We start from the raw sequence: 24785 nt of genomic DNA on the forward strand, positions 1-24785 counted from the left end.
GTACGTTGCTGACAAACGCTTCCCCCACTAACCGAAAGGTCTTATCTGTATCATACAATTTGCCGTTGTCAGCTTCGCTGGTCCCCTGTTTATCTTTGTTTGCTGGATCTGCTCGGGGATCCTCCTTCTGTTCGATGCCATCCTTGCCGATCTTTTCCTTCCTGGCTTTCTCTTTCATAGCCTTTTTTCTCAGGAACCTTTTCTTTCGCAACTCTTCAAGCTCCAATTCTTCTTCCACACGCGTTGAGACAGGGGCCGCCCTTATAGCCAAAAATACTGCCTGTTCTTTCACCCTGATGATCAAGTCGCCAACCGCAACCCCCGCTGGGGCCAAGCCCATATGCCCCGTATCCAGTACCACAAACTGTCTTCCCAGAGTGTAGTCCACGTAATGATCGTATGCTGCCAGAACGCTGGTAACGCGCTTGTCAAACATTCGCAATGGATTTTTCGCTGACTCTATGATGTTTTCCTCTTGCCACCGGTAGTGTTCGAAACTAGGTAGGACATCCGTTGTCATGAGATGTGCAAACTTGCTGTTGGAAGAGGACTAGACCTTTCGTTTCATAAGATACTCTATTGTCATGGCCTCCAATGCCATCGATGAAGGCCTGCCGGGTACAGATGTATCCGGGCTCATGCCGTCTTCCAACTCGCTTCTTTTGAGTTGTTCGAGAAGCTTCCGGTCATTTTGAATCGCATCTGCTAACAACTCAACGCTCTTCTTGGACGCGTCCTCCTGAACCTCGTCTGTTGATTTTGCTAGAAGAGTATGCAGGAAGATATCGGGCAAGTCGTCATCCGACTGATTGTATGACAGAGAAATTCTCTTAGCTGCGTTCAGTGCCAAATTAAGATTGGAAACCATAAGTTCCAGATCTGTTTTTGCAACCTCCAGACTATTCCCTCTAGACTTTCCGAGGTTGTCTCGCAACTTGTTTGCAAAGACAACCTTGCCGACCACTCTCCCCTTGATGTGAAGTAGATTGAACCCGCCATCTGAAACTGAAGATTGTTGCTTGTCGTTGCTTTCAGCTTCATCGGCCGACTTCGAATTTTGTTCCTTCATCGGCGGTTTGAAATCTTGGGGCAGAATGTACACGTTGATGTCAGCTGACCAGTCAGGAACCCATGATGGCAGGTTCTCAAACGAAGGGTTCCTAGAATTGCCAATTCCTGCGTATGGAAGAAAGGCGAAAGCGTCCCCGATTCTGGTAAGCTCTCGGGCGACCATAGTGTAAACAATCTCGGGTGTGCTCTTGTCGGTGTAGTCCGGTTTGATGTGATGAGGACTGTCTTTGGACTTTTTTTTTCGATCTAGAATGATGTGCATCCCGTCCACCATTTCCCTGAAAGACCGTTTCGCCTTGGGTATAGACTCCATCAATCTGATAGTCTTTCGGCTCTGAAGTGGGTTTGTCTCTCTTAGCCCGTCGGCAAACTCACTGATCGAACCCAATATGTCCAATAAGTCTTTGGCAACCCCTCCTCGAGAGAAAATCTCTTCTGTAAAGACTTCACTATGACGAAAGTTTGGATGAAACAGCGGCGCGTTCCGTTCTCTGCTGACTCCCAGCAAAGCAAACACACTATCGACCGAAAGTGTTGCTTTGAACCTGGATCCGAGCTTCAAAACATCTTTAAGAGCGAGACGATCAATCTCGTCAACTTGGAAACGCATGTTCTCCATGATGAGCGCATTCATAAGGTGTTCGTTGGTCAGGATGGACAGGTCTTCGTCGCCTCCTGCTCCAAGCGTCAGGATCCGGCCCAGACCTTTTGCGAAGGACTCCCAGTGTATCATCGTCGTATTTCCGCTCTGAAGTACAGTGTTTGTAGAGGCGGCGATTTCTTGAATGATCCAGACTCTTTCAAACCAGCTGTCAGTCAATAGAGAAAGTAGTTCCTCCCACCCAGAAGAAGGGGATGACTTCAGACTGGCGAGCTCTTTCTGGTCCATCTTTTCTGTCGTCACAATTCTTCGTACTAGTTCAAATGCTTTCGCCGCCCCTGGACTTTTGCCTAGCCACCCAATGGTTGATGTGGCCTCTTCGAATATTTCCCGCATCAGCCCTACTTGCCGACTCTTCTCTTCAGCGTTGGCCTGGTCAATGCAAATGGAGTCAATCCACAAAAGCTGAGAAAACCGCTGCCGCCGGAGCTCCACGAGAAGATCGTAAATGCTTGTAGAGACCGGAAACGGCGCCCCATCAACAAGAATTATCTGAATTTCGTCTCCCGTAGGTGCCCAGCGGTGGGAAACGGCTCGGTACGAGGGAGGGCAGTCCAATGTTGAGTGAATAATATCGCATTGCACTGGTGAGTTGCTGAAGCAGGGTTGGGCCCGGAGTCGGAGAATGCGAAACTCATTCGATCGTCGCAGTGAGTTGTGCTTGAATTTTGTCATTCGCATCGTCATTCCATATCGCACCAGATATACACCCATTCCGATGACAGCAGCGACCTTTAGCAAAGTGCCAATTGGGAGCATCAAAGGCCCAGGCCTTGGCCAGTCTGAATCCATCTCGATGGCTTTGATAAAAAAGCTTGTAATTGCGAACCAACGGCACCCGCGACGCTCCATTTGAAGAATTGGCGAGGCCTCACCGCCGTGGTGCCGTAGCCAAAATTCCTGATGAGGGTACTGATTGGTGAAGAGGTGCATGGCATAAGCTGCCTGGAAGGGAACGCCGTTTGAGAACCAGAAGACAGAGCATAGCAACCACTCGAAAGCCATCACCGGCTGCAAAAAGGGATCCGGCCCGGTAAACCACAACCAGAATGTGTAGTGGAGAATGTTGGGAAGAGTAGAAACACACGTCCATACAACTATAGCCATGATGACTCCCTGCCTTCCCTCCGGAACAAACCCATTGATTGTAGCCCTCGGGGCACTGAGTAGTAAGCCGGGTAAGATTGGCGCAACAGTAGTCGGTCAGAATTCCGAAGGACCCAACACTGTTTCCAAACCAGTGACAATATCGCGAAAGTCGAACAATCTCCGAAAAATAATACGTGCCCCTCCAAAGATCCAAGGCTTCAAGATGAGCCCAAGCTCATCCGGTACGTTCATGTTGGCGTACTTGCCACGGATATGACTGTCGGCCAAGATGGCTAAGGTGTATGCATGAAAGTTGATGTTCGGAAAATACCAAGCGAGGAAAGCATTGAGATAAGTCCAAGGATATATCTTGTTGCTGAAAGTTTGCCGAGACTGCAGCAAGAGTGTCTGATATATCCACCTTTGTTGCGGTGGCAAGCCTTCGTCGACAACAAAGTGAGGAAAGCAATCGTAATGATTTCGATTACGTCATAGAAGCTCTTCCGTAACTTTTTCAGAACCTTCTCATTGTATTTGCTTGGATCAAAGTCCCAATCGGGGTCAACGTCCTGCTCATCCTCACCCTCGTCTTCGATGCCAGCTCGCAGCTTCTTGAAGCCCCTCAAAACATGCTTTAACTTCTCCATCGCCTGACTGGGGCTTGTTGCCGAATCTTAGCTGTACGGTACCTATGAAATCACGGGAGATTATCGTTGTTGCCCCGAAAACGGTCGCTTATAGGTTGTAAGGATAATTATGAAGCAAAAGAGCAACGGCGTATCAAGCAAATTTGACGGTCTTGGTCCGTGAGTTTTTGTGGAGGGAAACTATAGTGTAATTCGACTGCATGGGTAGGTGGCTTCACTTGCCTGTTTATGTGCCATCAAGTAATCATAGTAGTAATGTTGCTTTCTATCTCCATCCCACGGGGTAACCTGACAGTTAGACTCGTGCGGCTGATCTGCATGCGCCGAAGTGGGTGCTGAGACCTGCAGATCTGGGCCCGAAGTTGTTTTGAACCATGCATAACAACTGGGTAGCATGTCTTTCTTTGCCGAAGATCTATGTTGATTGGACACGCAAGCGCCAAGCCAAGTTGTTGACCGGTGCAGTTTCTCCGGTTTGATGTAGAACTTGATCAAAGCCAAGACATGGTGATTTAGGCATCCAAGTTGTCGGCTCGCTCGGTCACCATTAGCCTCTTGGGCGGTTGAATTGATCCAAAATCATTAGTTTTATTGAGGGCTGAAATTTATTCCCATAGACGTTTTTCACACAAAGATGGGCTGCCGTGAAAATATAGTTCTGCTCAACTTTCAAGCACCTGCTATTTGCACTCGTGCTCCTGCCCACCTCTAGTGTTTTCTCATCGTCCAACTCCAATGTGACCACGGATCCCTTGCGAGATCTTCCATATCTTTGACGTGCCTATGGTCCTCCCACAGAGAAAGGAGGCCAGCATCGATTGCTAAACTGGCATACTTTGTCGCAAGCCATGGCTCCCCAACACCGTTGTATTCAATCGCAGCGAGCATGTATGCCTCGCTGAGAAAGCTCCAGTTGTGCTCTTGATTATAAAGCGATATAAGCAGCTCGGCCATTTGTGGGGTGGCCTGCGATTGAGACGAGTGGTCCTTCAATTCCTCGAGCAGAAAGTAGGCTCTTGTGATACGTTTATCTGATGCTTCAGACTTGAGATCAGACTGCGTACAGAAGTGGCAGCTGCAACTAAAGCCCCAATTGGAGTGCAGACGGTTCTGTCGATCTTTGCGAGACTGCAAAGGCTCGACGTAACTAATGGTGAGCTCCTCGCCGGGGACAATATCGCGAAGAGCGGTTGTCCGCTGTGTCAGTGTTCGAGGGTCAAACCAGTAGTCGATGTTCGGGCGGCAATCGTGATTTAGACGAGAAGCTGTAAGAATCAGTATGGCAGCAAGCATGTATGAAGGTAAAGAGAAAACTTGCTTTGGGCGAATAATGCATAGAAACGGTCATCAGTATGGCTGCTATTGGTGCTGATGGAAAACATATTGTTCTTGGCAATTGCAGCGACGGTAGACGCCTCGTCGCCATGGTATCCGTGGGTGGATAGGTTCATGACCTGGCTTTGATGTCGAGAGCCCAACAGACCTACGGCATGAGCTCGCATGATCTCCAGCTGCTTCCGGGGCATCCATTCGAGTACCGCATAATCAACTAGCAGACTCGCCGTCTCTTTGAGAATCACCTCACCCCGTGCAATACGTTCCGTAGCTACCAGCCCGTATTCTTTGCCCGGAATGGCTGCGACCTTGACCTTCGGTAGTAGCTGATTGGCACCGAGAAGAGAGTTTTCTCCTGTAAACCCCTGACTCCTGGCAATATGATTGGCAGTCACGGCCTCGGTAATAATAGCGATGCCTTTGCCGCCATAGTCCTCCTTGGTGTAGATGCAGAACTCGGGCGAATCAGGCTGGCCTATGGAGCATCGGGAAATGTTCGTCCAGGGAGAGCTTACTGATAGTGCCGAAGAGTTGGAGACAACTCGGTCTCGAGTGGTTGTGAGTGGGTCTACAGCACCCTTGATGCCGCAAATTGAAGGGTGTGCGAGAGGCCGAGGAAAGACGCATAGTGCATCGCCGCCTTCACTTTGGGCATTGCCCAAAACATGGGTCAATCCTATGCACAGGAGAAGCAGACGCTTCATCTTAAATTGTCTTAGAAGGCTGTCAAAAGTGGACGAGCTTCAGTGGCGTCAGACCACTTCTCATATTTCATTGTCCACTGGCTCGCATCCTTCTCCTCTTAACCAAAAGAATACGATGTGTGATGAACCAGATTGACAATCCTGAGTCCAGAGCAGTACAACAAGGCTGGCTGACCGACTGGCTGGCCAAGATCCTTACTATCTTACATGCTTACTTTCTGACTGTCTTTCTGCTGGACATGCTGACTGCTCATCTGGTTGGTGACTAAATACCCCGCCGGCTTACAACACGACTGCGCGCCCCGCAGGTCAACGTTTTTGTCACACACTGACCATCCAATTCAATCAAGAGGTACTACAAGAACCGCAGGCTCATCTTATCAGATACCTGGGTTGATGACGATATCAAGGTGGTCTAACTTAGTTATGAGTATCCGCCAGAACTATCTCGAAGAATCCCGACGTGTATTTACCGTTTACGTGCAGTCTGACATGATTTTCCGAATAGCTTGGCTGTGTATGCTTATTACCTACTCATCAACCATATTTCCAAGTGCAGAAGGGACATTGTTTTTGATATTTGGGTACTTGGGATCTATGGAACCTCGAAGGGTGACCGGCTACCATCTACGTACGTGATGGAGACAATGGAAATGGCCCTTCCTCGAGTACCTCATCTAGACACATAGCTTGTGAACATAAGCATGTGAGGCCTGAGCTTGCTACCAATCTCTTCATCATCTTATCTAAGCTTGTAATGTGAGACTGCTGCGGGTTTCAATCTTCAATACATGTATACTACGGCGCGTCTACTGACAGCTGCGCGAGGGATTTAAGTCATGGAATACTATTCCGAACATTCCCTGCAAAAGCAGCAGGCGGTAGAGGCTTCATAGGATGGCACACCGTCATCACACATGCGAATGCGCCGTGAGGATGTGCCTGCTCTTCTCCTGATGCCGTGTGCGCAATGAGGCTCGTGATCAAGGCCCATAGGCGGGGATACTAATAGTTGGCGCGTCATGTAAGCCGTATGTTGAATAGATGGCATCTTAATGATGCTTGGGTACACCACGAACCTTGTCTCTCAGGATCCATGCAATCTCAGGCACGGATTCTATCATCAACGGGTCATCAAGTGTGCCCATAAGTTGTTCTTCCAAGTCAGCCTTCCCTTGTTTGACTTCCTCGGCGTAAAAGTATTGAGCACCTCGTAGCATTTCTTCGATGAAGCCAGATTGTTCCCATCTGTTCCAAGTGTTGGAATGTTCCCTGATCTCAGAGAGAAGAGTGGGAAGCCGCCGCTCGCGACTGGTGCGCTGCTCCTCCGAGAGAGCGGGCGACTCGCTCAGATCGGCTGTGTAGTAAAGAGAGAGCACAGCATCCAAGCTGCCAAAGCCTAGAAGTTTTGCGCAATGCCTCAAACAGCTCAGTCTCTCACAAAGAGATGTGGTGCTTGCTATGGAGCCCAATTGTCCCCGTGGCGTTCTTGAGCCGTTCTTTCCGCTGTAGAAGACACTGTGGATGCCCATAGACTCATTATTAGAGTATTCTGGACGTTGGATAACTTCTGTTTCCGGTGGAGATGAGAGATAGCTTAGGGCAATGTCGTTCTCCCAGCTGGGTATCTCGGCTGGGGCCATCATTCCAAGCATCTGGTCTGAGGGGGCACCAAGCCTCACGACCAGTGGATCTTCGCGGTCGTCGAAACATCCAGGCGCCAGTCCTTTATGGACGTCATCTGGTCTTCCCCCACCAAAGATCCCGCCTGGGCTGGTGATTGGCGGCGGGTTCTGCGATGTTTGAGCCAGAAATCGCCACATGGTCTCGGCGACTTCTGGATATTGTGAAGAGGGATCATTTGAGAGAGACATCGATTCTCTGGATGTGCTACTTGAGCTGAGAGGAGGCACCGTTGATGATGGTACTGATCGTTGTCCTGGGGTCGTGGGTATGCTAAGCGAGCCTTTGTCCCCAGACTCGTGTTCGTTGGCGGACATCTCTTTCCTCTCCTTGACCAAACTCTCGAGAACTTGAAGGCGCTGTTTAAGCTTCTCACCTGCCTCGACTGTCAGCTTGAACTCTCAAAGCTATATCATCATCGCTGTTGAGACGGACGGTGAGCACGCTGCGCGATTCGGTTTTGAATCCTCTTCTTTTCTCTCGGGTCAGATACTGCGGTCCAGTCATCCTTTCCTGACAGGGGAGCAGCCTTCTCCCTGTCCATCATTTGAAGACAGATTGTGTTCGATCGAAAGGCGAATATTTCAAAACACTTTCAGAATAGGTCACCTAGTCGTACGGAAGATGGTACGCAATGGTTTCGGTGGAATCTAGATTGAAGTCACAGGATAAGGGCAGTTAAACATGCATTTATTCGCAGTATTGCCGCGTTCAACAAGCTTGCTAGCTCTTTATTTGCATCTCTAGCGATCCGCAGCAGCGTCTGCTCGCGAGGTTAATTCTCGGAGCTCATAGACATCTTGTGCTACGGTCTACTCATCTCGTGTTTCTCCAAACTCAATACTACGTGAAGGTCGTCTTTGGCCTATCCACTTGGCCAGGCAGTCTCACCATGTTGTTCTCGACTCCTTCAACCCTTGTAAAGTTCGACCTCAAAAGACCCTCTTGACTCGTGAATTCTTGGTCGTCTTTGCAATTTGGTGTACTCGGATTCGTTGCCGAAATGTGCCCCGAAATCCAAGCATGGTCTGGGAGAGGGGATATCTCAGATATCATGCCACAGACCCTTGGGATTTGCCTGAGTTACAACCCACTTGGCTTCGGCTTACCTCTTTGGACGGTAGCTTCCGTCGGCTTTTACTGGCTTGTTTGCCGCTTCGTGGCCATGCAAGTGAAATGCAGTCGGAGATCCACAAAGTGGACCATGATCAAGCCAAGAGTCCGCTACGAAGACGGCGGGTTTCACGATGGAAGATTAGTTTTCAGACGGTAAAGAACATTGGCTGGGTCAGTATATGGTGACCTGGCATATTCAACTTTGCGGTTGGTCTTTAATGGCCTTGAGGATGGTTTGGCCGATATAAACCGCGGCTCTGATTGTGTCGAGCTCAAAGCTGCGAGATCGGAGAGATTGTACAGCCAGAACCATTCCGATACGGTACTTCTTAGGATTAGTGATAGAATGATGACTTCGTACCGATACCCTGATATCCGTTGCGGAGTGAGTGCATCGGGTCATGGATGAGTGATCGCTGAGCAATGTACCAATGTCCGTCCGAAGCCATGACTCGTACGGCAGCGGCCCGCCCCGCAGACGACGGAAACCTTAATGGAGGACCCTTGCCAGGAAAGACGGAGGAGTATGGAGTAGAGTTCGATATCACAAACCATGTCCGTTTATGACTATGTTGCCCAATGAACTTACTCTAGCCGACAATCTGAATCTGTCCGGCAAAACTGAATGCAACCTGCCCCCCGGCTGGCCCACCGGGCCGCCTCATAACAAGCGGAGGCCTCGGGCTTTTCCCCGTCATCCGGCCTTATTCTTCGGCTTCGGGTGAGTGGAAAGAAGACGGAAGAGTCTTTGTATGGGGAGAGCTGGCAACTCCCTAATTCTCATCTTTTATTCGTCGGGCCGATGCCTCTTCTCTGAACAAGTCTGTCATTTTTGGCAACCCCGCGTGACTTTAGCTTTGGATACTCCTCAACCGCCCCCGGACGTTTTGACCGTGCGCGAGGAAGCCGGCCGGCAAGTGGCCAGAATTTTCTTAGCGATCTATCCGCATGCCAGGCCTAGATGTCCAGATAAAATCCGGTTTCTTGTGAAGTTAATGCAATAATACAAGACTGCATTGTGGAGTAGGAACAAGAGTAACACACGTCAGTAGAAGCACCAGCCACTCATTTGTTTAGAACTGCCTTAGCTAAGCTGCGACCATGAACGCCTCAAGGCTCAGGGAAGATGTGTGCACCCGCACAAATCAAATGAAGCTTGCATGTCCTAAAGCATCATTGTCCTATGTAACCAGAACTTTGATGGACTACGCGTATACTGGCTTCAATTTACAATGTCCCCACCCCTTCCTCGTCGGAGAACTGGGCAAGGTCCCTGGCCGAGCGCTCGTAGGACTTAGAGACTATTTCATGTTTCGCGAAATTTAATTCTTATTTTGAAGAATCTGATGGGCCCTGATGACGATTCACTCAAGAAAAGCAGTCACGCCCTCAGGAGACAGTTGCTAGGATCTTCAAATTGCATTCTAATCCAGCATCATGTGGATGCCATTAACCTTCGGCTCCAAGGTTGCGCTGCACCATCTCCTAGTACTCTCGCAGCACGGGGATTTTCCCCTCTGTGTTATCATTACAACGGAGGCGTAATCTTGTTGCCCAAAAAGGGATCGATTTCCTCTGTGAATACATAGTTTCCCTCAGAGTCAAGAGGATACGACTTGCCTAAGTATCAAGGACACATCAGAATATTTCGAGCTTACAGTAAGGATAGAAATGTCTTACCAAGGAAAGGATGAATAATTGTGGTGTTGTCGTAGATATCAAAGTGGCGATCTCTAGCCCAGTTGTTGACAAGATCCCAATTGTAACAGCTGTGCTCAGTGCGGAAGTTCGTCAAAGGCCTTCGATTGTTGTCGACCCAGTCATACGAACCGATCGAGATGTCAGCTTTGCACATGAGAGTCATGCGAATATCTGCCAAGTTCATGTAAGCACAGTAGAGTATGAAATTCCAGGATTTCAGGAGTATCTCACTGTCAACGCAATGATCAATGTGATCTTCAAGATGCCGCTTCAGCTTCACGTTGCCTTTGAAGTAGTAATCCGGATAGAGAGCTTGTCGAACTAGCTTCAAGCAGTGGATCTGATGGTGGACATTTAACCCGCTCCAGTAATAGTCGGTCAGCTGTCCAGACGCATCGGAGAGTCTAACGGAGGTCCTGTTGATTTTTCTGAGATCATCGGCTTTGACTCTGAGATTGCTGTACAAGACGAGCTCATCCCAAGCTGCGTCTAGTTCCGGTCTTGGTTTGCCTCGATAGACGTTGTCATCTGTCACTTCATTCATCCACAAGGATCGTTCTGGCTTGAGAGCTTCGCGGGCGGGTGCTGTAGTTCGGAGATTGACATTCAGCATCGATCTCCAAAATACCTGTGTGAAACAGAATCAACTTACACCATACCATGGTCTGATCGTCGGCGCAGATCTTTTCTTCACCTTGCAGTGAGATGACAAATGTAAGGTAGAGGGTGGTATAGAACGTGAATATCATGAGATGAACCCAAAGATAGGGTCGACGGAGTTGACCCAAAAGCCCGTTGGATCCCTGACGAGGACGAAGAGAGCTCTTTTCGACGAGTAGGTGCTCCTCAGACCCAGCATCAGAGCCATTTTCGTTCATGATTTGGTATTCCGGTAGGCCAGAGATACGGGACCAAGGCCATTTGAGAAGGTTCATTGTTCCAGAAAAAAATTCGTCGCAAACCGATATGTTGAAATGTATGAAAATCTGTCATGGAGTCAAATGTGAGAACACTGCGTGCAGCCAGAGCTGAAGTAGGACCAAATCGAAGGGAAATTAGCGGTCCTATCTCGAGACTAACCAGCACGATCCTACATGTATGGCCCAGTCAGTCAATCACGAAAAGAGTATGCCGTTGCTGGGTTTGAGTTTCCGATGTCTCCGTTGCTTGAACAAGGTATATACAGACCAAGTCTGACATGATAATCCAGGTGACAAAAATCCAAGCTTCTTATATGACTAAAAGTCAGCTTGAGGATGCAGCATCTCCACTCTTTCTAAGAGAAGGACAGAATGACACTGCCTGACAGCTGACTCATACACTGACTGTCCAGACTCCAATCGCCTTGACAAATTCAAATACTTGTGGCTGTTACACAATGTGGCGACCTAAGGTGATACCTAGCATCTAGATGATGTGCCTCAATGACATCAAGCGATCTGAACGGCGGAGCTGACAGTCTCTAAGCACAAATGAGACTCTGTCAGTTGAATCGCAGTGGCAGTCAATGATGATGCGACAACCAGTAAACAGACTTACTGAACATCTAATTATGTTTTCGAGGCGATCGAGACCTGAGTATGAGTATATAATTCGTCTAACACGTCCGAAATAGTCCTCATCTCAACCAGCTCTCTACACAACAGCTTCCATCGAACGCATACATCTATCTACTACGCAATCAGCAACCAGCCAACCACCAATCCTCGCACTAAGCTTTCAAAATGAAGTTCTCCAACACCCTCCTCCTTATCGCCCCCCTGACTGCCCTCGCAGCTGAGACATTCGGTGAGCTAACATTCCCTGGCCATCAACCAGTTCCATATCGATTTCTAGGCACAAAAATAGGACAATCCAATTGGCTAACACTTCAACAGGTGCTCACGGTGGTGCGGTGGCTCAGGCTGGCGCCAAGGTTCACCAACGCGAGGAGTCTACTGCCTTCAGCCCTGCCCAGGACGATGCCAAGGCGTACAAGCGCGGACAAGATGATGCGAAGGCCTACAAGAGAGGTCAAGATGATGCGAAGGCATACAAGAGAGGCCAGGACGACGCCAAGGCCTACAAGCGCGGTCAGGACGATGCGAAGGCCTACAAGAGAGGCCAGGACGATGCTAAAGCCTACAAGCGCGAAGAGTCTACTGCCTTCAGCCCCGCTCAGGACGATGCCAAGGCGTACAAGCGCGGTCAGGACGATGCGAAGGCCTACAAGAGAGGTCAAGATGATGCGAAGGCCTACAAGAGAGGTCAAGATGATGCGAAGGCATACAAGAGAGGCCAGGACGACGCCAAGGCCTACAAGCGCGGTCAGGACGATGCGAAGGCCTACAAGAGAGGCCAGGACGACGCCAAGGCCTACAAGCGCGGTCAGGACGATGCGAAGGCCTACAAGAGAGGCCAGGACGATGCTAAAGCCTACAAGCGCGAAGAGTCTACTGCCTTCAGCCCCGCTCAGGACGATGCGAAGGCTTACAAGCTTTTGTAAGCGGTTCTCATGGTTGAGAGCTAAAGGACTTGAAGTTGCCTTGAAAGAGGTAAGTTTCTTATTACCATGTGGACCAATGCAACTATGGGTGAGCAATGAGGCTGATTAGGAATGAACAGGAGCCAGCAACTCGTATGCTTTGACCACCCTCCGTACCCAGAGCCTGCAAGTTTTGGTGGTCACGTTCAATGGCCAGGCTGCTAGCGACAAGCCTCATGCAACTTCTCACCTGACTTCCATCTGCAATTCTTCCTAGCCACTCTACGGAGAGCTTGCCATCACTTACCCAGAGGGGGTTCGTCAGTCATTTCATGAATAGATCGATAGTCTTTCGTTCATCACCTGATCAATATACTCAAAATTTCCCCCTTCTTCAGTGCTTGTTCGCGTAATTTGGTAACGGGTTGGTCAACATGAGACATTTAACTTGCACCCATCAATAATGCACCGATTTGATATGATCAAAGCCATCTAATTATTCTTGCTGTGAAGACTAAGCAAGTCTTGATAATTTCTGACAAAGCTTTTGTGCCATTCTAACCAAAGTTACCTAAACGCCTGCCCATGCCATTATATGCACCACTTCATAAAGCGTAGTCGTAGCCCCTCAAATGAACTTATACCAGCGCTCTAGTTAAGTTTAGTCTCCTCGACAGCCAAAGGCGCAACCAAGTCCGATATCCAGGCCTGCTTCTTCTCGTCGGTGTACTGAGGGTAGGGGCGTCTGCAGTGGCAGCTGGTCAAGGGGTATCCGTGCGACTTGGCAACAACCCACTTGGTGCCGTTGATGCCGCCCTTGCCGAAAGCCCACTCCATCTGAGCCAGCTTGAGCTGAGCAGCGGATGCCTCCTGGATCTTGCCGGTGTTGTAGAGGTCAAAGATCTTGATGCAGTACTTGGGGAAAAGGTTGGCGACGCCGGTGATGGTACCATTGCTGCCGACGGACATGGCGGGCACGAGCCAATCGCTCTGACCCGCGAGGGCGAAGAACTCGGAGGGGTCGAACTCGGCGCGGACGCGGGCGACCTTGGCGATACCACCGCAGGTGAGCTTGACACCGACGATGTTGGCGTGCTTGCCCAGGCGGGAGAGCATGTCGGAGTTGACATCCAGACCGGCGGCAACGCCAGGGAAGTTGTAGATGATGATGGGGATGGGGCTGGCATCGGCGAGCTCCTCGAAGAAGCCGACGATGGCCTCCTCGTTCATGGCGAAGTGGAAGTAGCTGGGGACGAGAACAAGGGCGTAGTCAGCGCCAGCGGCCTTGGCGAGCTTGGTCTCGTCGATGACAGCGCGGGTAGACTGGCCACCGCAGCCCATGGTGATGGTGAGGTCGGGGCGGCCGGCCTTGACGGCAATCTCTCTTGTGGCCTGGACGAGTCTGGTCTTCTCCTCGTTGGTGAGGGTAACAGCCTCACCGTTGGTTCCAGCAAGGACCACTGTGACACTGTCAGATTTGGCTTTCTCCAGGATTCTGGTTGTGGACTGCTACTTACCTCCGTGGAGGCCAGACTTCACTAGGAATTCCAGGTGCTTGGTCTGCACGTCCCAGTCAATCTCTTGGCTGGCATCGTTGCCAAACCAGGTCAAACTCGGCACGTGGATACCGGCGGGGAAAGTCTTAGCAGCCATTGTGAATGTTCTGATGGGTAGTGGGATGAAGTTGGCAAAGCAGACACAAGAGAGTTTGGGGTATCGGTTGGAAACTTAGAATATCCAGAAGGACCAACTATTCTGAATGGCAACAGTCGATACAAGTATCTCCTGAACTCCGTGGCTCGGAGCGCTCAACCCCGCGGTGGGCTTTAAGGCGCGGGGCTCTTCAAGGTGGCGTGTTTCCGACAAGCCGACGCTCCCCACGGGCATGAACCGTTGTGGAGTTAGAGTCTCAGGAAGTGGGCAGGGTCATGAGTCGTGAGCTGCTCACTCTGTCTTCCCCACGGGCCACACTGTCAAGGTCATCTGGTTGGAGAACTCCAGACTTTTCCAGCAAATCATGTCGTATTCGGACAAAGCACCTAGGAGCAGAGAGTAACCGATCGGAGTGGATCGGCATCGCGGCCGGATGTGGGCCTTCCGATCGGGATCCACACTTGTCGGGTACGCTAGTGTCGCCCGTCGGTTGCAGCCGATGGATCTGATCACGCAGCTTGTCAGCTCGGGGTCTAGCTCTCTAACTAGGAAGAGAACGGTTCCGTTGGCGTGGGAGAGAACTTCGTCGACGACAGGAGACGTAGACGGTAGATGTAGCATAGGATGATGAAGTTGATTTGATTGAGGCGAAGAATGAAAGGGGTATCTAATGCTTTCCGCGACACGAGCTAGTCACGACGCGAGCGAACGCTGCCAATGCAGAGCTGTCCAAGGGGAGATTGTTGACTTAAGACAGCTCGCGAAGACCGATTGGTTTAGTAAAGTTCGGTGATGGGGTCTGCTGAAGTGGTTGAAGGCAGCTCAGACGATGGCAAAACATGAGTTGAAGATGGCGTGCATAACGGATCGAATGTCAACCCGGACCTTCTCAGCATCCTGCCTGGCTTGTACCTCCTCTAGGACCTGAGCTGTGATCTTCGCATTGCCGGCAACGCTTTCCATACGCAAGATCTGGGTTTTGATCCATAATCTCTCCTGGGGGTCTTGCTCTTCTGACCCCAGCATTAGCAGAGGCCAGAGCATGTTGACCGGTAATGAGTTGTCTGCATCCAGCGAATCGACGAGTAGTCGAGCCAGACGTCGAATCTGATTGAGAGCCTCGTTGGCTTCTTTAGTAAGCGGAAACGATTTGTACGCCACCCTATGTAGGTGGACTTTACTTGCGTGATAGTTGGCAAGATAGGTTCGAAAGGCACGCGTGATGACAAAAGCGAGGTGCGGAGAAACGTGAGGCTCTGTCAGTTTCCCCGACACGGCATAGTCCATGAGTGGGGGCCGCTGCTCGTACAAGGACCTCAGATCTGCTGCGATGGCGGCCCCGATGTTCATGACCTCTGTCTCGTCCTCGACGGTGCCACGTGACCTATGCCAAGGATCGATCTTTGATATCCGACCCATAAAGCTCTGGACTTTTTGGAAGAAGACAATGCCGGGCTGGTACAGGACTTGGAATAGTACATCCTCGATGTCACCGTCTCCAAAATCTTCCCTCGTTGAGTCAGCGCCCCCTCCATCAAAGCTGGCTGGTGATGCTTCGACTAGAAGCAGCTCGTCGTCTTTAGAGAGGAGTAAGCCCTGTCCGCCGGCGGAAACGGCACGGGCATCGAGTAAGCGCATCCACTGGAGAAACTGCTTCTCGATAGCGGCAAAGCTGCTTTTCTCTCCTTGCTGAAATAGCCCATAGGCTCGTTTGAGGAATGAGTCTGCAGCCTTGATCTGACCTCGGAGGATGTCGACATAACTTAGGAAGAAGAGTGTCGCGAGGAGGTGTTCCCTGCGTGAGCTCGGGCTGTCGGTAGCGGGCGACGAATCATCCCCGCAGGTAGCCACTTCTGACACGGCTTTCTGATAATGATCCTCCGGACTTGCCAGCCAAGATCCTTCGCGCCGCGATAGCATCAGGTTCGAGAAAGCGAGTACCGACCACTTGACCATTTGTGACGCGCCCGCCATATCGACGACAACCTGTCGGACGGCCAGCCACTTCTTCTGCGTCTCTACCTCGGCAAGGATAGGGGGAACGACGACACGGCTAAAGTAATCCATGAGTCTATCATCCTCAGTCGGAACCTGCGATGCCATAGCCTGCTCTGACTGACTGCTAGCATCCGGAATTGGCGATGGGTCTGGCAGCTCATCCATAGCCGTTCGATCTGGGAAGGTGAGATTGGGTGGGCTACTCATCAGTGGTGGTGGCCGGCTTCCAAAAGGCTGGCCCCCGAACTGATTTCTCTGTGAAGGTCAGTATCATGCGTCCACGAGACAAGGCTGAGTTTGAGTATAGGATGTCTCACAAGAACTTGCCCATCAAGGCTCATCTGCTGGCCAGGCTGTGGGTTGACCTGTTGCCAGGCATCGCCAGCATCCCACAAGAAGTTGGCATAGTCGAATATCTCATCGACGGCCTGCATGGGCTGGAATATCGACGCCGCCGGCGACACGGAGGCATCGGTAGCATGGGACGGGATAGCCGGACTGCGACCAGACCCCGAGGACCCTGCGGCTGCTAACATTGCGTGGGCGGCGAAGCTGCTTGACTGTGGCCGCCACTTGCATTCTAGGTTCAAGCGCTCGCAATGACTGCACCGAGGCCGACTCTCATCACACTTGACTTTGCGGCGTCTGCGGGTCGAGCGTCAGCGAGATGATCCCTCATCGTTACGGAGTCTTGCTGGTAATGTCGTGTCGTTGGCTGAATCCCCTCGGCAGCAGCGTCGGGAGATTGCCCGACGACCGCCCCATCGGCGGCCGCACCGGAGACTCAGGCCAACGACTGCCGGTGTAAAGTGTGTGAAGAAAACTTACTTGCAGGTCAAGCACCCTTCCCTGGACCTCACCGATCTTCTCGCTGGTCGGGAGTAACTTGGCAGAGCCGACGTCCCACTATTCTCCTGCATGCTGGCGGTTGCGATCGCGTGCGGGCTCTTTAGCAGTGGCGGACATCCTCTCCCTTTTGCCCCCTTCAATTCTTTCCCTACTGCCGCTGATTGTCACTCGCACTGCCTTGTCTGCCTGCCTGTAATGGTTTGGTGTGGCCGGCGTTGGGTTGGAGTGTGTGGATGAGCGTGCAGCGTTTTGTCCAAAGCTGGGGGAATGGAGCGCGGGGATATTTCCCCCCTTTCAACTCCACGATGTGGGGGTCAAATCCCCCTGAAAATTTTCTGTGCCGTTGCCGGCTGACTCGTACGTACAAATGTTCTGCACTGTTCGGTGGTCTTTAGAGCCAGTTTCTGGACCGTCGTTAGTAATGCCAACTCAAACAGCTATGGAGATTCTAGCGCACTTTCTAGAGGCCAAGCATAAACGCATCTGCCGAGTCTTTGAGGATGGACTGCACCGCTAAAACTACAGTTGGAAGGCGTGGACATGGAAGATCTCTTGTGTTTATCTTGGTGTCGTCAGCTCGGGATACAAAGGTAGCATCACTAGCCTCGAACTCCGGTCATGATGCGATTCCAAAGTAAACAATAGCTCGTCGTCTCCCTGAGCCTACAGGAAGCACCACTTAACATCGGCCAGACACAGACGATGGGTATCGGATGAGAGATACGAGAGTTGAAGATTCATGATCGCTAATGTGGCACAGATCTTATGTTGACGAGACGCAATCACTCGGCAGATTAAACTGACGACGAAACTCTGGGTGCTTCTCATATCGATATTCTCTTATCAGATGTTCAACCTTTGCTTTACGAGCTATGTGTGCCCCTCACGGAAGTTGTCCGGTTGTGTGTGACAGCCAACAACATGATTGACTTCATTCGGAGCATTGCAGATGTAGGCCGCGGGGTGTAGCGCCATGCACCACCACATCAGCCACTTTGAACCTAACCCACTCGACCTATCCGGAGAGTCGTGATACGTGATCTTTATCTTGTTATGAAGATTTGGTTTTTTAATCTCCGCCCCAACTTCTAGATTATGTAATATGACCATAAATTTGAAGTTCAGTCACTGATGTAAATCCTTGATGTTCTGCGACGCCGGTCTAAGATATCGTGCTTCCATGCAAGACTCAATTTGAGTGCATTTTCTCGCGTTGGATGAACAGTTCGATGATGAGATGGGCTGGTCAACCGACGGAAAAACAACCCCGTGAACAGTGAGGATTCCGCGCCAAGTCGTACAGTCCTCCGTCATTAGCTTCGCGGGGGCCTTGAACCCCAGGCCGGGGGTGGCTGAGCACAGCTAAAATTGTGGAAATGTATGATATTCAGTAGTTTGGAAGGTATAACCGATGCTTCAACGTAGACGATGTCACGAATCAAGTTGAGTGGTGGCTAGATGATTCGGCGCCAGGGAGTGGAATAATGGAGATTCTTCCAATGCGGGGAAGTTTCTCTAGATGCGCCGTAACATCACATGAGCGCTGCTGGCGGTTCGTGGATAGATAGACATGGAAGTTTTGAGTATTGGGAGCCCGAGAAGCATCTCGCCGCAGAAACAGCCCTGCATACCAGTGAGATCTGGGACGACGCGGCGCATACGAGATAGACAGGAGCCAAGCCAGACCAAGGAGCCATCAGCAGTTTTGGCTGTTCCGCCGAGACCATCGGGGGTTATGAGTGGTTCCTGATGGAGCCGCTTCGTGACAGCGCAGCGGCTCGCGTGGTCTCGGAACTCAAACTTGACTACCGATGAGGAGGTTGGGGGGCAGATCTAGGCTCGCGCCGGGTACAGATGAATTGCCAGACGGGGGGGTTGCCCCGGTCTCATCATGGCTTGTCACCCACACCTTGATCCAACTCCAGGGAAGAAATGCCATTTTGCACCTTCCGGTTCTTTGAGATCTAAGGTCGCTCTCGGTAATCATACGTCGGGTTTCAGCTCATTATATCAACTTGGATGCATATTCGACTCACTGCGTCCGGTTCTCCCCGTTTGTTTTCGTCTCGGCATTCCTTTTGAACTAGCGTATTCCTTAGCTGGCCTTTCCATGGCTCTGATCCTAAATCTCGTACAACAATTTCGTTAGAAAAGTCTATCCGTTGGATTGAATAAGATGCGAAAAAGTTGACCAGCATTTCGGTTAAGTGGCTCTTTGAAGGGAAAGGTCATGGATAAGTTCGTGCATCAGTCCCGTGCTACTCAAGCCGAGGTGAACAGAAAAGAAATAACTCCTAACATGACAGAAGTATTAGAACATTCATCCATGCCTTCTACTCTTACAGTCCATGCATTCTTCCTACTAGAGCTTAGATCTTGGACGTTGCTACCCCTCATTCTCCCTTGGTTATGCATATCACAGGTAGTCAGTGGGCTGTGTAAGTAATTGCAACGGAAGAGAAAATTGGCACACTTGCGTTTGGGAGTGATGAATGGCGGAAGTAGCCCAGGGTTTCTGTCAAGAGATATTCAAGTCAACGCGGAAAAGTAAGCCAAAAGACATGAAGAGAGATGCACATTTCGTGCCCCCTCTACCCCCCTCTTTGGAGCCTTTCTTGGCTACTCCACACATCTGCTGACGCCAAGTGTTTGCTGCCCAGTCTGTCCAATTGTGCAGGGGCAAGATGTGATCACATTCATTACTACTAAATGGTTGGTTGGACCGGGAGGATGAACCTCTTCTGTTATCCCCTCCACAAACCCGACTCTTTGTCACGGGTCACAGGCAAGTTTTAACGACTACCACCCAGTTTTTCCCCATGGGGGTCTCGCGGGGTAAACACCGCCGATCCTCGACAGTTCCACAAAGCTTTTCAAACATGAGGTTTCCATTCGATGGAGTGCAGTTCAAGCTTATTGTAGGGTGGGACGTCATGTCGGTCTAGATAAAGCTTGCCTCCCCGCCGGGTCCCCAAGATGAACTCTTCTGCCGGGTCCTCTTTCTCTCTTACACAACTCTCAGGTTGTTCAGATATCCGTCCCGCGTGTTGCGCTTCGGCTTCGCCATACTGAATAACTCACTCTGTTGGTATAATCAGCCTTTTGACTTCTGAAGCCCAATATGGGCTTCTTCAGCACCCACGCGTCCGGGACGCTAGATCCCCCAGAGGTGCGGAACTGGCGCATTCACTTAATCGCCTTGGTTGCCAGCATGTCGGCTTTGGCTAGTACGTTTTTTCTTCAGATCATTCACTACACTTCCTTATGCTCAGGAAGACAAATCATGCCTCTCTGGGCATACTATGCCACCTCTTGTGGACAGCACCGTACAAACTCGCGACTAGCGAGGCTCCGGCAACAACCGGGGCGATCTTCGGGTTACCCTAGATATTTGTATGGCATTTACTGACTCGAGCTTGCAGTGGGATATGATACTGCTGTCATCGGAGGAACCATGGCACTGGACTCGTTCCGACGCGATTTCCACCTCGACGAAGTTAGCACATCAACCCGTGATACGATTCAGGGCAACATCGTCTCAACATTTCAAGTATGTGCATTCTCGAGAGAACAAATTCGTGTTGTCACTGAGTTGACATGGAAGTTCTAGGCTGGTTGCTTTTTTGGCGCTCTCTTGACATTCCCCATCGCCGAGAAATTCGGTCGCAGGAAAACCGTCATGCTCGCCGGAACCGTGTTTCTCATCGGTGGCACCCTTATGACAGCAGCCAGCGGAAATCTAAACCTGATATACGCAGGCCGTGCCATTGCTGGTTTGGGCATCGGCGGATCATCATTGACAGTCCCCGTTTACATCGCAGAGACAGCCCCGCCTTCGATTCGTGGTCGACTAGTCGGCATCTTCGAAATAGCCTCCCAGGGAGGCGGCATGCTGGGCTTCTGGATCAATGTAGGCACACTCCTCGCCATATTTTCAAAGTCATGATTTCGGGGCTGACGTGAAATTTACAGTATGCTACTGACAGGACGATCGATGTCAACTCAAGAGCCCAGTGGATCGTACCTCTCGGAATTCAGCTAGTGCCAGGCCTGGGACTTGCGCTAGGCATGATCTGGTGCCCAGAATCTCCTCGTTGGCTTGCTCGTGGGGACCATTTTGACTCTGCAGAGAGAATTTTGACACAGATTCGTGGCCTGCCGGCCGATCACGAGTACATTCGTCGTGAGATGAACGACATCCGCACCCAGGTCGAGCAGCGTACGTCTCAACGCATGACGAAGAAGCAAATGTTCCAAAAGCTCTTCCAAAAGGGCATTCGCAACCGTATGGGCTTGGGCATGGCGCTCATGTTCCTTCAGAGTTTCACTGGTATGTATCTACACCCCTCAATCTTTTCGACTGCAATGTTTAATTAAAGCCCATTATAGGTGTCAATATCATTACTTACTACGCGCCTCGTCAGTACAATACTTTCCCTGATCGAATAGCAAATTATTAACATCATTCAAGGGATTTTTGAGAGTCTTGGGATTACTGGAACATCAACGAAGCTCTTCTCTACTGGTTTCTACGGCATCGCAAAGACTTTTGGAATGTTCCTCTTCACCTTCTGGGTTGCTGAGAGAGTCGGTCGACGAAAGGGTTTGTTATGGGGATCTGCACTCGGGTGCATTCCGATGTGGTATATTGGGGGCTATGTCATGGTAACTGACGACTCCTTCCCGGCTGTTCTGTCTCGAGATAAATGGTCGAAGCCAGATGGCCTCCTTCAAACTTTGATACTGACAAATCTGTAGAAAGCAGACCCCGCTGCAGCTGCCGCAGCAGGCGAGGTCACCCGGGATGGCTGGGGCTATCTCGCCATGGCTTGTGTATACATTAATGGAGTAAGTCACTTCATGCCGTGATACACACTGTATATGTAAGAACAGCAATAACACTATGATTACAGGTCATCATCTGCGCAACGTGGCAAGGGATCACTTGGCTTTACGCTTCTGAAGTGCAGACGCTGGAAATCAGAATGCTGGCAGTCTCTATCACAACCGCCACAACCTGGCTCGGAAGTTTTATCATCGCTCGCTCAACACCCTATATGATCTCTGACTTGGGCTATGGCGCATACTTCTTCTTCAGCAGCATCTTGATGCTCATGGGAATCTGGGCATTCTTTTTTGTGCCAGAAACCAAGGGTATGTTTACTTGTTCGCTATATGGAAAGCCTGCATGATTGCTAATCAGTGTGTGACTAGGCCTGACCCTTGAGGACATGGACGCTCTATTCATGCAACCTACCCACAAGACAGTGTGGGCGCAAATGAGAGGTAGGGCTGTGGTAGCCCCTGGTCGTGCCAGGTCTCCTTCAATCACCGAAGAGAAATTCGAGGCAAATATCGAGGCTGCTCAGATTGAGGAGCGTTCCAAGTCATGAGACTAGTGATAGCCTTGAGCCGGCCTGACAGCTGGAGATGAGGCATTCGGTACGATTCTGTTCTAGATATCTCGAATTTTGTAAGTAGTTGTGATGAGCATGACTTATTTCGGAAAGGGGTCTTAGGAACTGGAAGGGGCGGGGGTGGGGAGAAGCCGGTGGATACGTGACCAGACTCATTTCTGGAGTTCATGACACGTTGTATCATGGTAACAAAGACTATTCGCGCCATATGCGACCTTCAGTTCTCACATCAGTGCTTGATGGTTCACTTCTTCCTCACTTGGCAGTGAGGCTGGTCTCTTTCTCAACATGGTAGACCACTATTATTTTTGCTCCAACAGCAACTTCTGAGAATGTGAGCAAAGTGTTTGTGATATCACCTACATTACTGGTGCTATTCGCACCTCTTAGTCCAAGAAGATATCACATTAACTCAAGTACATGCTATAAGCCATGAAGTGGAGCTTGTATGAAAACCTTGTACTACAGATCTACTTCAAATCTCATTACAGCTTGCCTGATTCATACCTAGGCTGTTTGATACGATTCGAGTCTTGGATCGCCAAAGCGCTTCTGCCCCCAAAACACATTTGAATGGCCTTCAGGATACTCGCTCTTGACTTCCGTCGTCTGGGCCCCGTATCAAAACCTTTCTCTTTATTTAAACCGATTTTACCTTCCCTAGGGAATGGATTGAATCTGTCCACAAAGTCTTGCATTTGACGTGATGCTTGTGGCGCATTGCTTGGTCGAATCTTATCGGTAGCTCTTGCAAAAAATTTACGTTCCAACCTCAGCTTACGCTCGGGTTGCTCAAGTTTCACATTCTCCAGGGACCACATCAGCGCTGCCTGGGGGCGGCGCATACACTGCGCAGATGAGATCCAAAGTAACCTGCGGTTTGTATCGCCAACTTGGTGAGGTCCTCATCGTCGTCGAGGTCATCCTTGTTGAGGGACGTCCAGAGTATAGGGCGGCGGCATTCCTCATCGGGAAGTCTTGAAGAGAATCTTTTCCTGTAACCGACGGTGGAATGCCTCGTCCAGATCCCACGGCCGATTGGTCGTGACCAAGGCGAAGGGCGTTTTTTGACTTCAACTTGAGAACATGTACACCACTGCCATCTAGCGCTCGATGTTGTCTGGTTAACACCTTTTTTCGAATGCAAGGAGCACGACTTGTCGAGGAGGGTACCTACTTCACTCACATCAAGTGTTCTGAGGATTCGTTGCGGTGGGAGATTCATCCAGGAGAGTGCATCGGCCCGTGCAATTACGAGCCGGGCCGGTGGGAGCGCGCCAAAGAAGTGCTGGAGCCGCGAGGTGCCCATGTTCAATCTCGGAGATAGTGTATACTGTACTCGGTGGTCGGGGCTCATCGGCTGGGACAAGCTTAAACATCAAGGTTCCAAATTCAAAGGGCAGAGTTCCAATTGGCCCAGCAACTTTTGATCATCTCTCTCGTACAAGATACGACGTACAGCTGCCGAGATACAAAAGCCTTAGATACTCGTACACCGAGTACGTTGCGGCAGGCTGTCTGTCCGTGTTTCTGTGCAGAACCTCTGGCTATCGGTTATCTATGAGCATATTCTCGCATTCGATCCATGTTCCCACAACTTCGAGCTGTGCAATCTGCCTGTTTCACCTTCGCTACTTCAGGGTATCGATTCAGGGTCCAAAAGTACCCACCCACGCTGTCAACGCAAGCTTTCGCCCCCCCAGCTGCCTGCTAGTGGCTAGTGACGTTCTAGAACTGGATTATGCAGGGGTTCGAGCAGGGCAATTGTGATTGCGCATGCAGGAAAAGGAGAGGAAAGTTGGCAATGCACTGCTGCAGCCCGTTGGCTGGAGAGGCTGAAGAAAATGGGAAATCAGATGGGAAATTTTGCCGATCTTGGCCCTAATTGTTGGTTCCCATTGGGTTTATTATCTCTCAAGCTCCTTGCTGCGCTTTGTTGGAATGACGCGACACTTGAGGTGAGAAATGCGCGACACTGGTGAAAAGTCCTGCACTAACAGGACCTCACACGCCGATATTGTCTGACCGCCTTTTGTTTTCTCTCTCAAATGGGGGGGAAAAAAAAAAAAAGGAAATATCGATATCGTCTGTGGAGGTATTGAGTTTCTACAACAATGTGGTTTTGATTGTAAAGGAGACTTCGATCTAACATGCAGCCATGGTCTGTCGAGTCTCTGTCAAGGTGTCGCACATGGCTGTTTTCATAGCTTTGGCACATGCTTTTTTCTTTGGGGTGAAGACGGAAAGGAACAAAAAACCCAATTGACAGAGGCAGAACCGAATTCCGGGCCAATCAAAAGCTCCAAAAGACAGAGCTCATACTCCCTTGGGAACAGTGTCCCAAGGAAGAAGAAGCATTGGAGGAGCATGAGGAGAATGAGGAGGCAATGGGGATGA

The 24785-nt window shown here is 50.4% G+C and overlaps 9 protein-coding genes across 9 annotated transcripts; 2 read left to right on the plus strand and 7 right to left on the minus strand.

Moving 5' to 3' along the window:
- Positions 1-467: 467 nt before the first annotated feature.
- BDP55DRAFT_325333 (heterokaryon incompatibility protein-domain-containing protein) lies at positions 468-2977 on the minus strand. The gene has a single exon (XM_060566806.1). The coding sequence runs from the start codon at positions 2837-2839 to the stop codon at positions 551-553; it is 2289 nt and encodes a 762-aa protein (XP_060424867.1). The 5' UTR covers positions 2840-2977; the 3' UTR covers positions 468-550.
- Positions 2978-4066: 1089 nt separating this feature from the next.
- BDP55DRAFT_325349 (uncharacterized protein) lies at positions 4067-5546 on the minus strand. Its single transcript, XM_060566807.1, has 2 exons — positions 4787-5546; positions 4067-4733 (listed from the first exon to the last, which is right to left on the minus strand). The coding sequence occupies exons 1-2, from the start codon at positions 5505-5507 to the stop codon at positions 4177-4179; spliced, it is 1278 nt and encodes a 425-aa protein (XP_060424868.1). The 5' UTR covers positions 5508-5546; the 3' UTR covers positions 4067-4176.
- A 560-nt stretch (positions 5547-6106) lies between these two features.
- On the minus strand, positions 6107-7507 carry BDP55DRAFT_719417 (uncharacterized protein; the record flags this gene model as incomplete). The annotated part of the gene is made up of 2 exons (XM_060578436.1): positions 6107-6512; positions 6587-7507. The coding sequence occupies 2 exons, from the start codon at positions 7505-7507 to the stop codon at positions 6345-6347; spliced, it is 1089 nt and encodes a 362-aa protein (XP_060424869.1). The 3' UTR covers positions 6107-6344.
- A 1860-nt stretch (positions 7508-9367) lies between these two features.
- BDP55DRAFT_677759 (uncharacterized protein) lies at positions 9368-11246 on the minus strand. Its single transcript, XM_060575937.1, has 5 exons — positions 11088-11246; positions 10660-10993; positions 10239-10592; positions 9987-10178; positions 9368-9926 (listed from the first exon to the last, which is right to left on the minus strand). Exons 2-5 carry the CDS (start codon positions 10940-10942, stop codon positions 9835-9837), a joined length of 921 nt encoding a protein of 306 aa, XP_060424870.1. The 5' UTR covers positions 10943-10993; positions 11088-11246; the 3' UTR covers positions 9368-9834.
- Positions 11247-11553: 307 nt separating this feature from the next.
- On the plus strand, positions 11554-12492 carry BDP55DRAFT_619034 (uncharacterized protein; the record flags this gene model as incomplete). The annotated part of the gene is made up of 2 exons (XM_060571309.1): positions 11554-11795; positions 11885-12492. The coding sequence occupies exons 1-2, from the start codon at positions 11732-11734 to the stop codon at positions 12490-12492; spliced, it is 672 nt and encodes a 223-aa protein (XP_060424871.1). The 5' UTR covers positions 11554-11731.
- A 441-nt stretch (positions 12493-12933) lies between these two features.
- BDP55DRAFT_325401 (dihydrodipicolinate synthetase) lies at positions 12934-14269 on the minus strand. The gene is made up of 2 exons (XM_060566809.1): positions 13989-14269; positions 12934-13931 (listed from the first exon to the last, which is right to left on the minus strand). The coding sequence occupies exons 1-2, from the start codon at positions 14122-14124 to the stop codon at positions 13123-13125; spliced, it is 945 nt and encodes a 314-aa protein (XP_060424872.1). The 5' UTR covers positions 14125-14269; the 3' UTR covers positions 12934-13122.
- Positions 14270-14845: 576 nt separating this feature from the next.
- On the minus strand, positions 14846-17222 carry BDP55DRAFT_325399 (fungal-specific transcription factor domain-containing protein). The gene is made up of 3 exons (XM_060566808.1): positions 16951-17222; positions 16440-16767; positions 14846-16377 (listed from the first exon to the last, which is right to left on the minus strand). The coding sequence occupies exons 1-3, from the start codon at positions 17040-17042 to the stop codon at positions 14947-14949; spliced, it is 1851 nt and encodes a 616-aa protein (XP_060424873.1). The 5' UTR covers positions 17043-17222; the 3' UTR covers positions 14846-14946.
- A 2443-nt stretch (positions 17223-19665) lies between these two features.
- On the plus strand, positions 19666-22704 carry BDP55DRAFT_677768 (general substrate transporter). Its single transcript, XM_060575938.1, has 9 exons — positions 19666-20198; positions 20394-20521; positions 20582-20881; positions 20944-21301; positions 21361-21390; positions 21443-21636; positions 21730-21819; positions 21885-22125; positions 22186-22704. Exons 1-9 carry the CDS (start codon positions 20093-20095, stop codon positions 22362-22364), a joined length of 1626 nt encoding a protein of 541 aa, XP_060424874.1. The 5' UTR covers positions 19666-20092; the 3' UTR covers positions 22365-22704.
- A 380-nt stretch (positions 22705-23084) lies between these two features.
- On the minus strand, positions 23085-23846 carry BDP55DRAFT_325440 (uncharacterized protein). Its single transcript, XM_060566810.1, has one exon. The coding sequence runs from the start codon at positions 23743-23745 to the stop codon at positions 23209-23211; it is 537 nt and encodes a 178-aa protein (XP_060424875.1). The 5' UTR covers positions 23746-23846; the 3' UTR covers positions 23085-23208.
- Positions 23847-24785: the final 939 nt, after the last annotated feature.

The sequence above is a fragment of the Colletotrichum godetiae genome, assembly GCF_030913485.1.
Source record: "Colletotrichum godetiae strain CBS 193.32 chromosome Unknown BDP55scaffold_53, whole genome shotgun sequence".
NCBI classification, from domain to species: Eukaryota; Fungi; Ascomycota; class Sordariomycetes; order Glomerellales; family Glomerellaceae; genus Colletotrichum; species Colletotrichum godetiae.

Coding starts and splice junctions, on each gene's coding strand:
- BDP55DRAFT_325440 (XM_060566810.1), bottom strand. CDS start 23,745: ATGAGCCCCGACCACCGAGTACAGTATACACTATCTCCGAGATTGAAC.
- BDP55DRAFT_325349 (XM_060566807.1), bottom strand. CDS start 5,507: ATGAAGCGTCTGCTTCTCCTGTGCATAGGATTGACCCATGTTTTGGGC. Junction 4,734..4,786: donor CTATGCATTATTCGCCCAAA/GCAAGTTTTCTC, acceptor TGATTCTTACAG/CTTCTCGTCTAAATCACGAT.
- BDP55DRAFT_325399 (XM_060566808.1), bottom strand. CDS start 17,042: ATGCAGGAGAATAGTGGGACGTCGGCTCTGCCAAGTTACTCCCGACCA. Junction 16,768..16,950: donor GAAGGGTGCTTGACCTGCAA/GTAAGTTTTCTT, acceptor CTCGACCCGCAG/ACGCCGCAAAGTCAAGTGTG. Junction 16,378..16,439: donor GCCTTGATGGGCAAGTTCTT/GTGAGACATCCT, acceptor TGACCTTCACAG/AGAAATCAGTTCGGGGGCCA.
- BDP55DRAFT_325333 (XM_060566806.1), bottom strand. CDS start 2,839: ATGGCTATAGTTGTATGGACGTGTGTTTCTACTCTTCCCAACATTCTC.
- BDP55DRAFT_325401 (XM_060566809.1), bottom strand. CDS start 14,124: ATGGCTGCTAAGACTTTCCCCGCCGGTATCCACGTGCCGAGTTTGACC. Junction 13,932..13,988: donor GAAGTCTGGCCTCCACGGAG/GTAAGTAGCAGT, acceptor ACAGTGTCACAG/TGGTCCTTGCTGGAACCAAC.
- BDP55DRAFT_677768 (XM_060575938.1), top strand. CDS start 20,093: ATGGGCTTCTTCAGCACCCACGCGTCCGGGACGCTAGATCCCCCAGAG. Junction 20,882..20,943: donor TGCTGGGCTTCTGGATCAAT/GTAGGCACACTC, acceptor TGAAATTTACAG/TATGCTACTGACAGGACGAT. Junction 21,391..21,442: donor CATTACTTACTACGCGCCTC/GTCAGTACAATA, acceptor ACATCATTCAAG/GGATTTTTGAGAGTCTTGGG.
- BDP55DRAFT_677759 (XM_060575937.1), bottom strand. CDS start 10,942: ATGAACCTTCTCAAATGGCCTTGGTCCCGTATCTCTGGCCTACCGGAA. Junction 10,593..10,659: donor CGATCAGACCATGGTATGGT/GTAAGTTGATTC, acceptor TCCGAACTACAG/CACCCGCCCGCGAAGCTCTC. Junction 10,179..10,238: donor CATTGATCATTGCGTTGACA/GTGAGATACTCC, acceptor TGAACTTGGCAG/ATATTCGCATGACTCTCATG.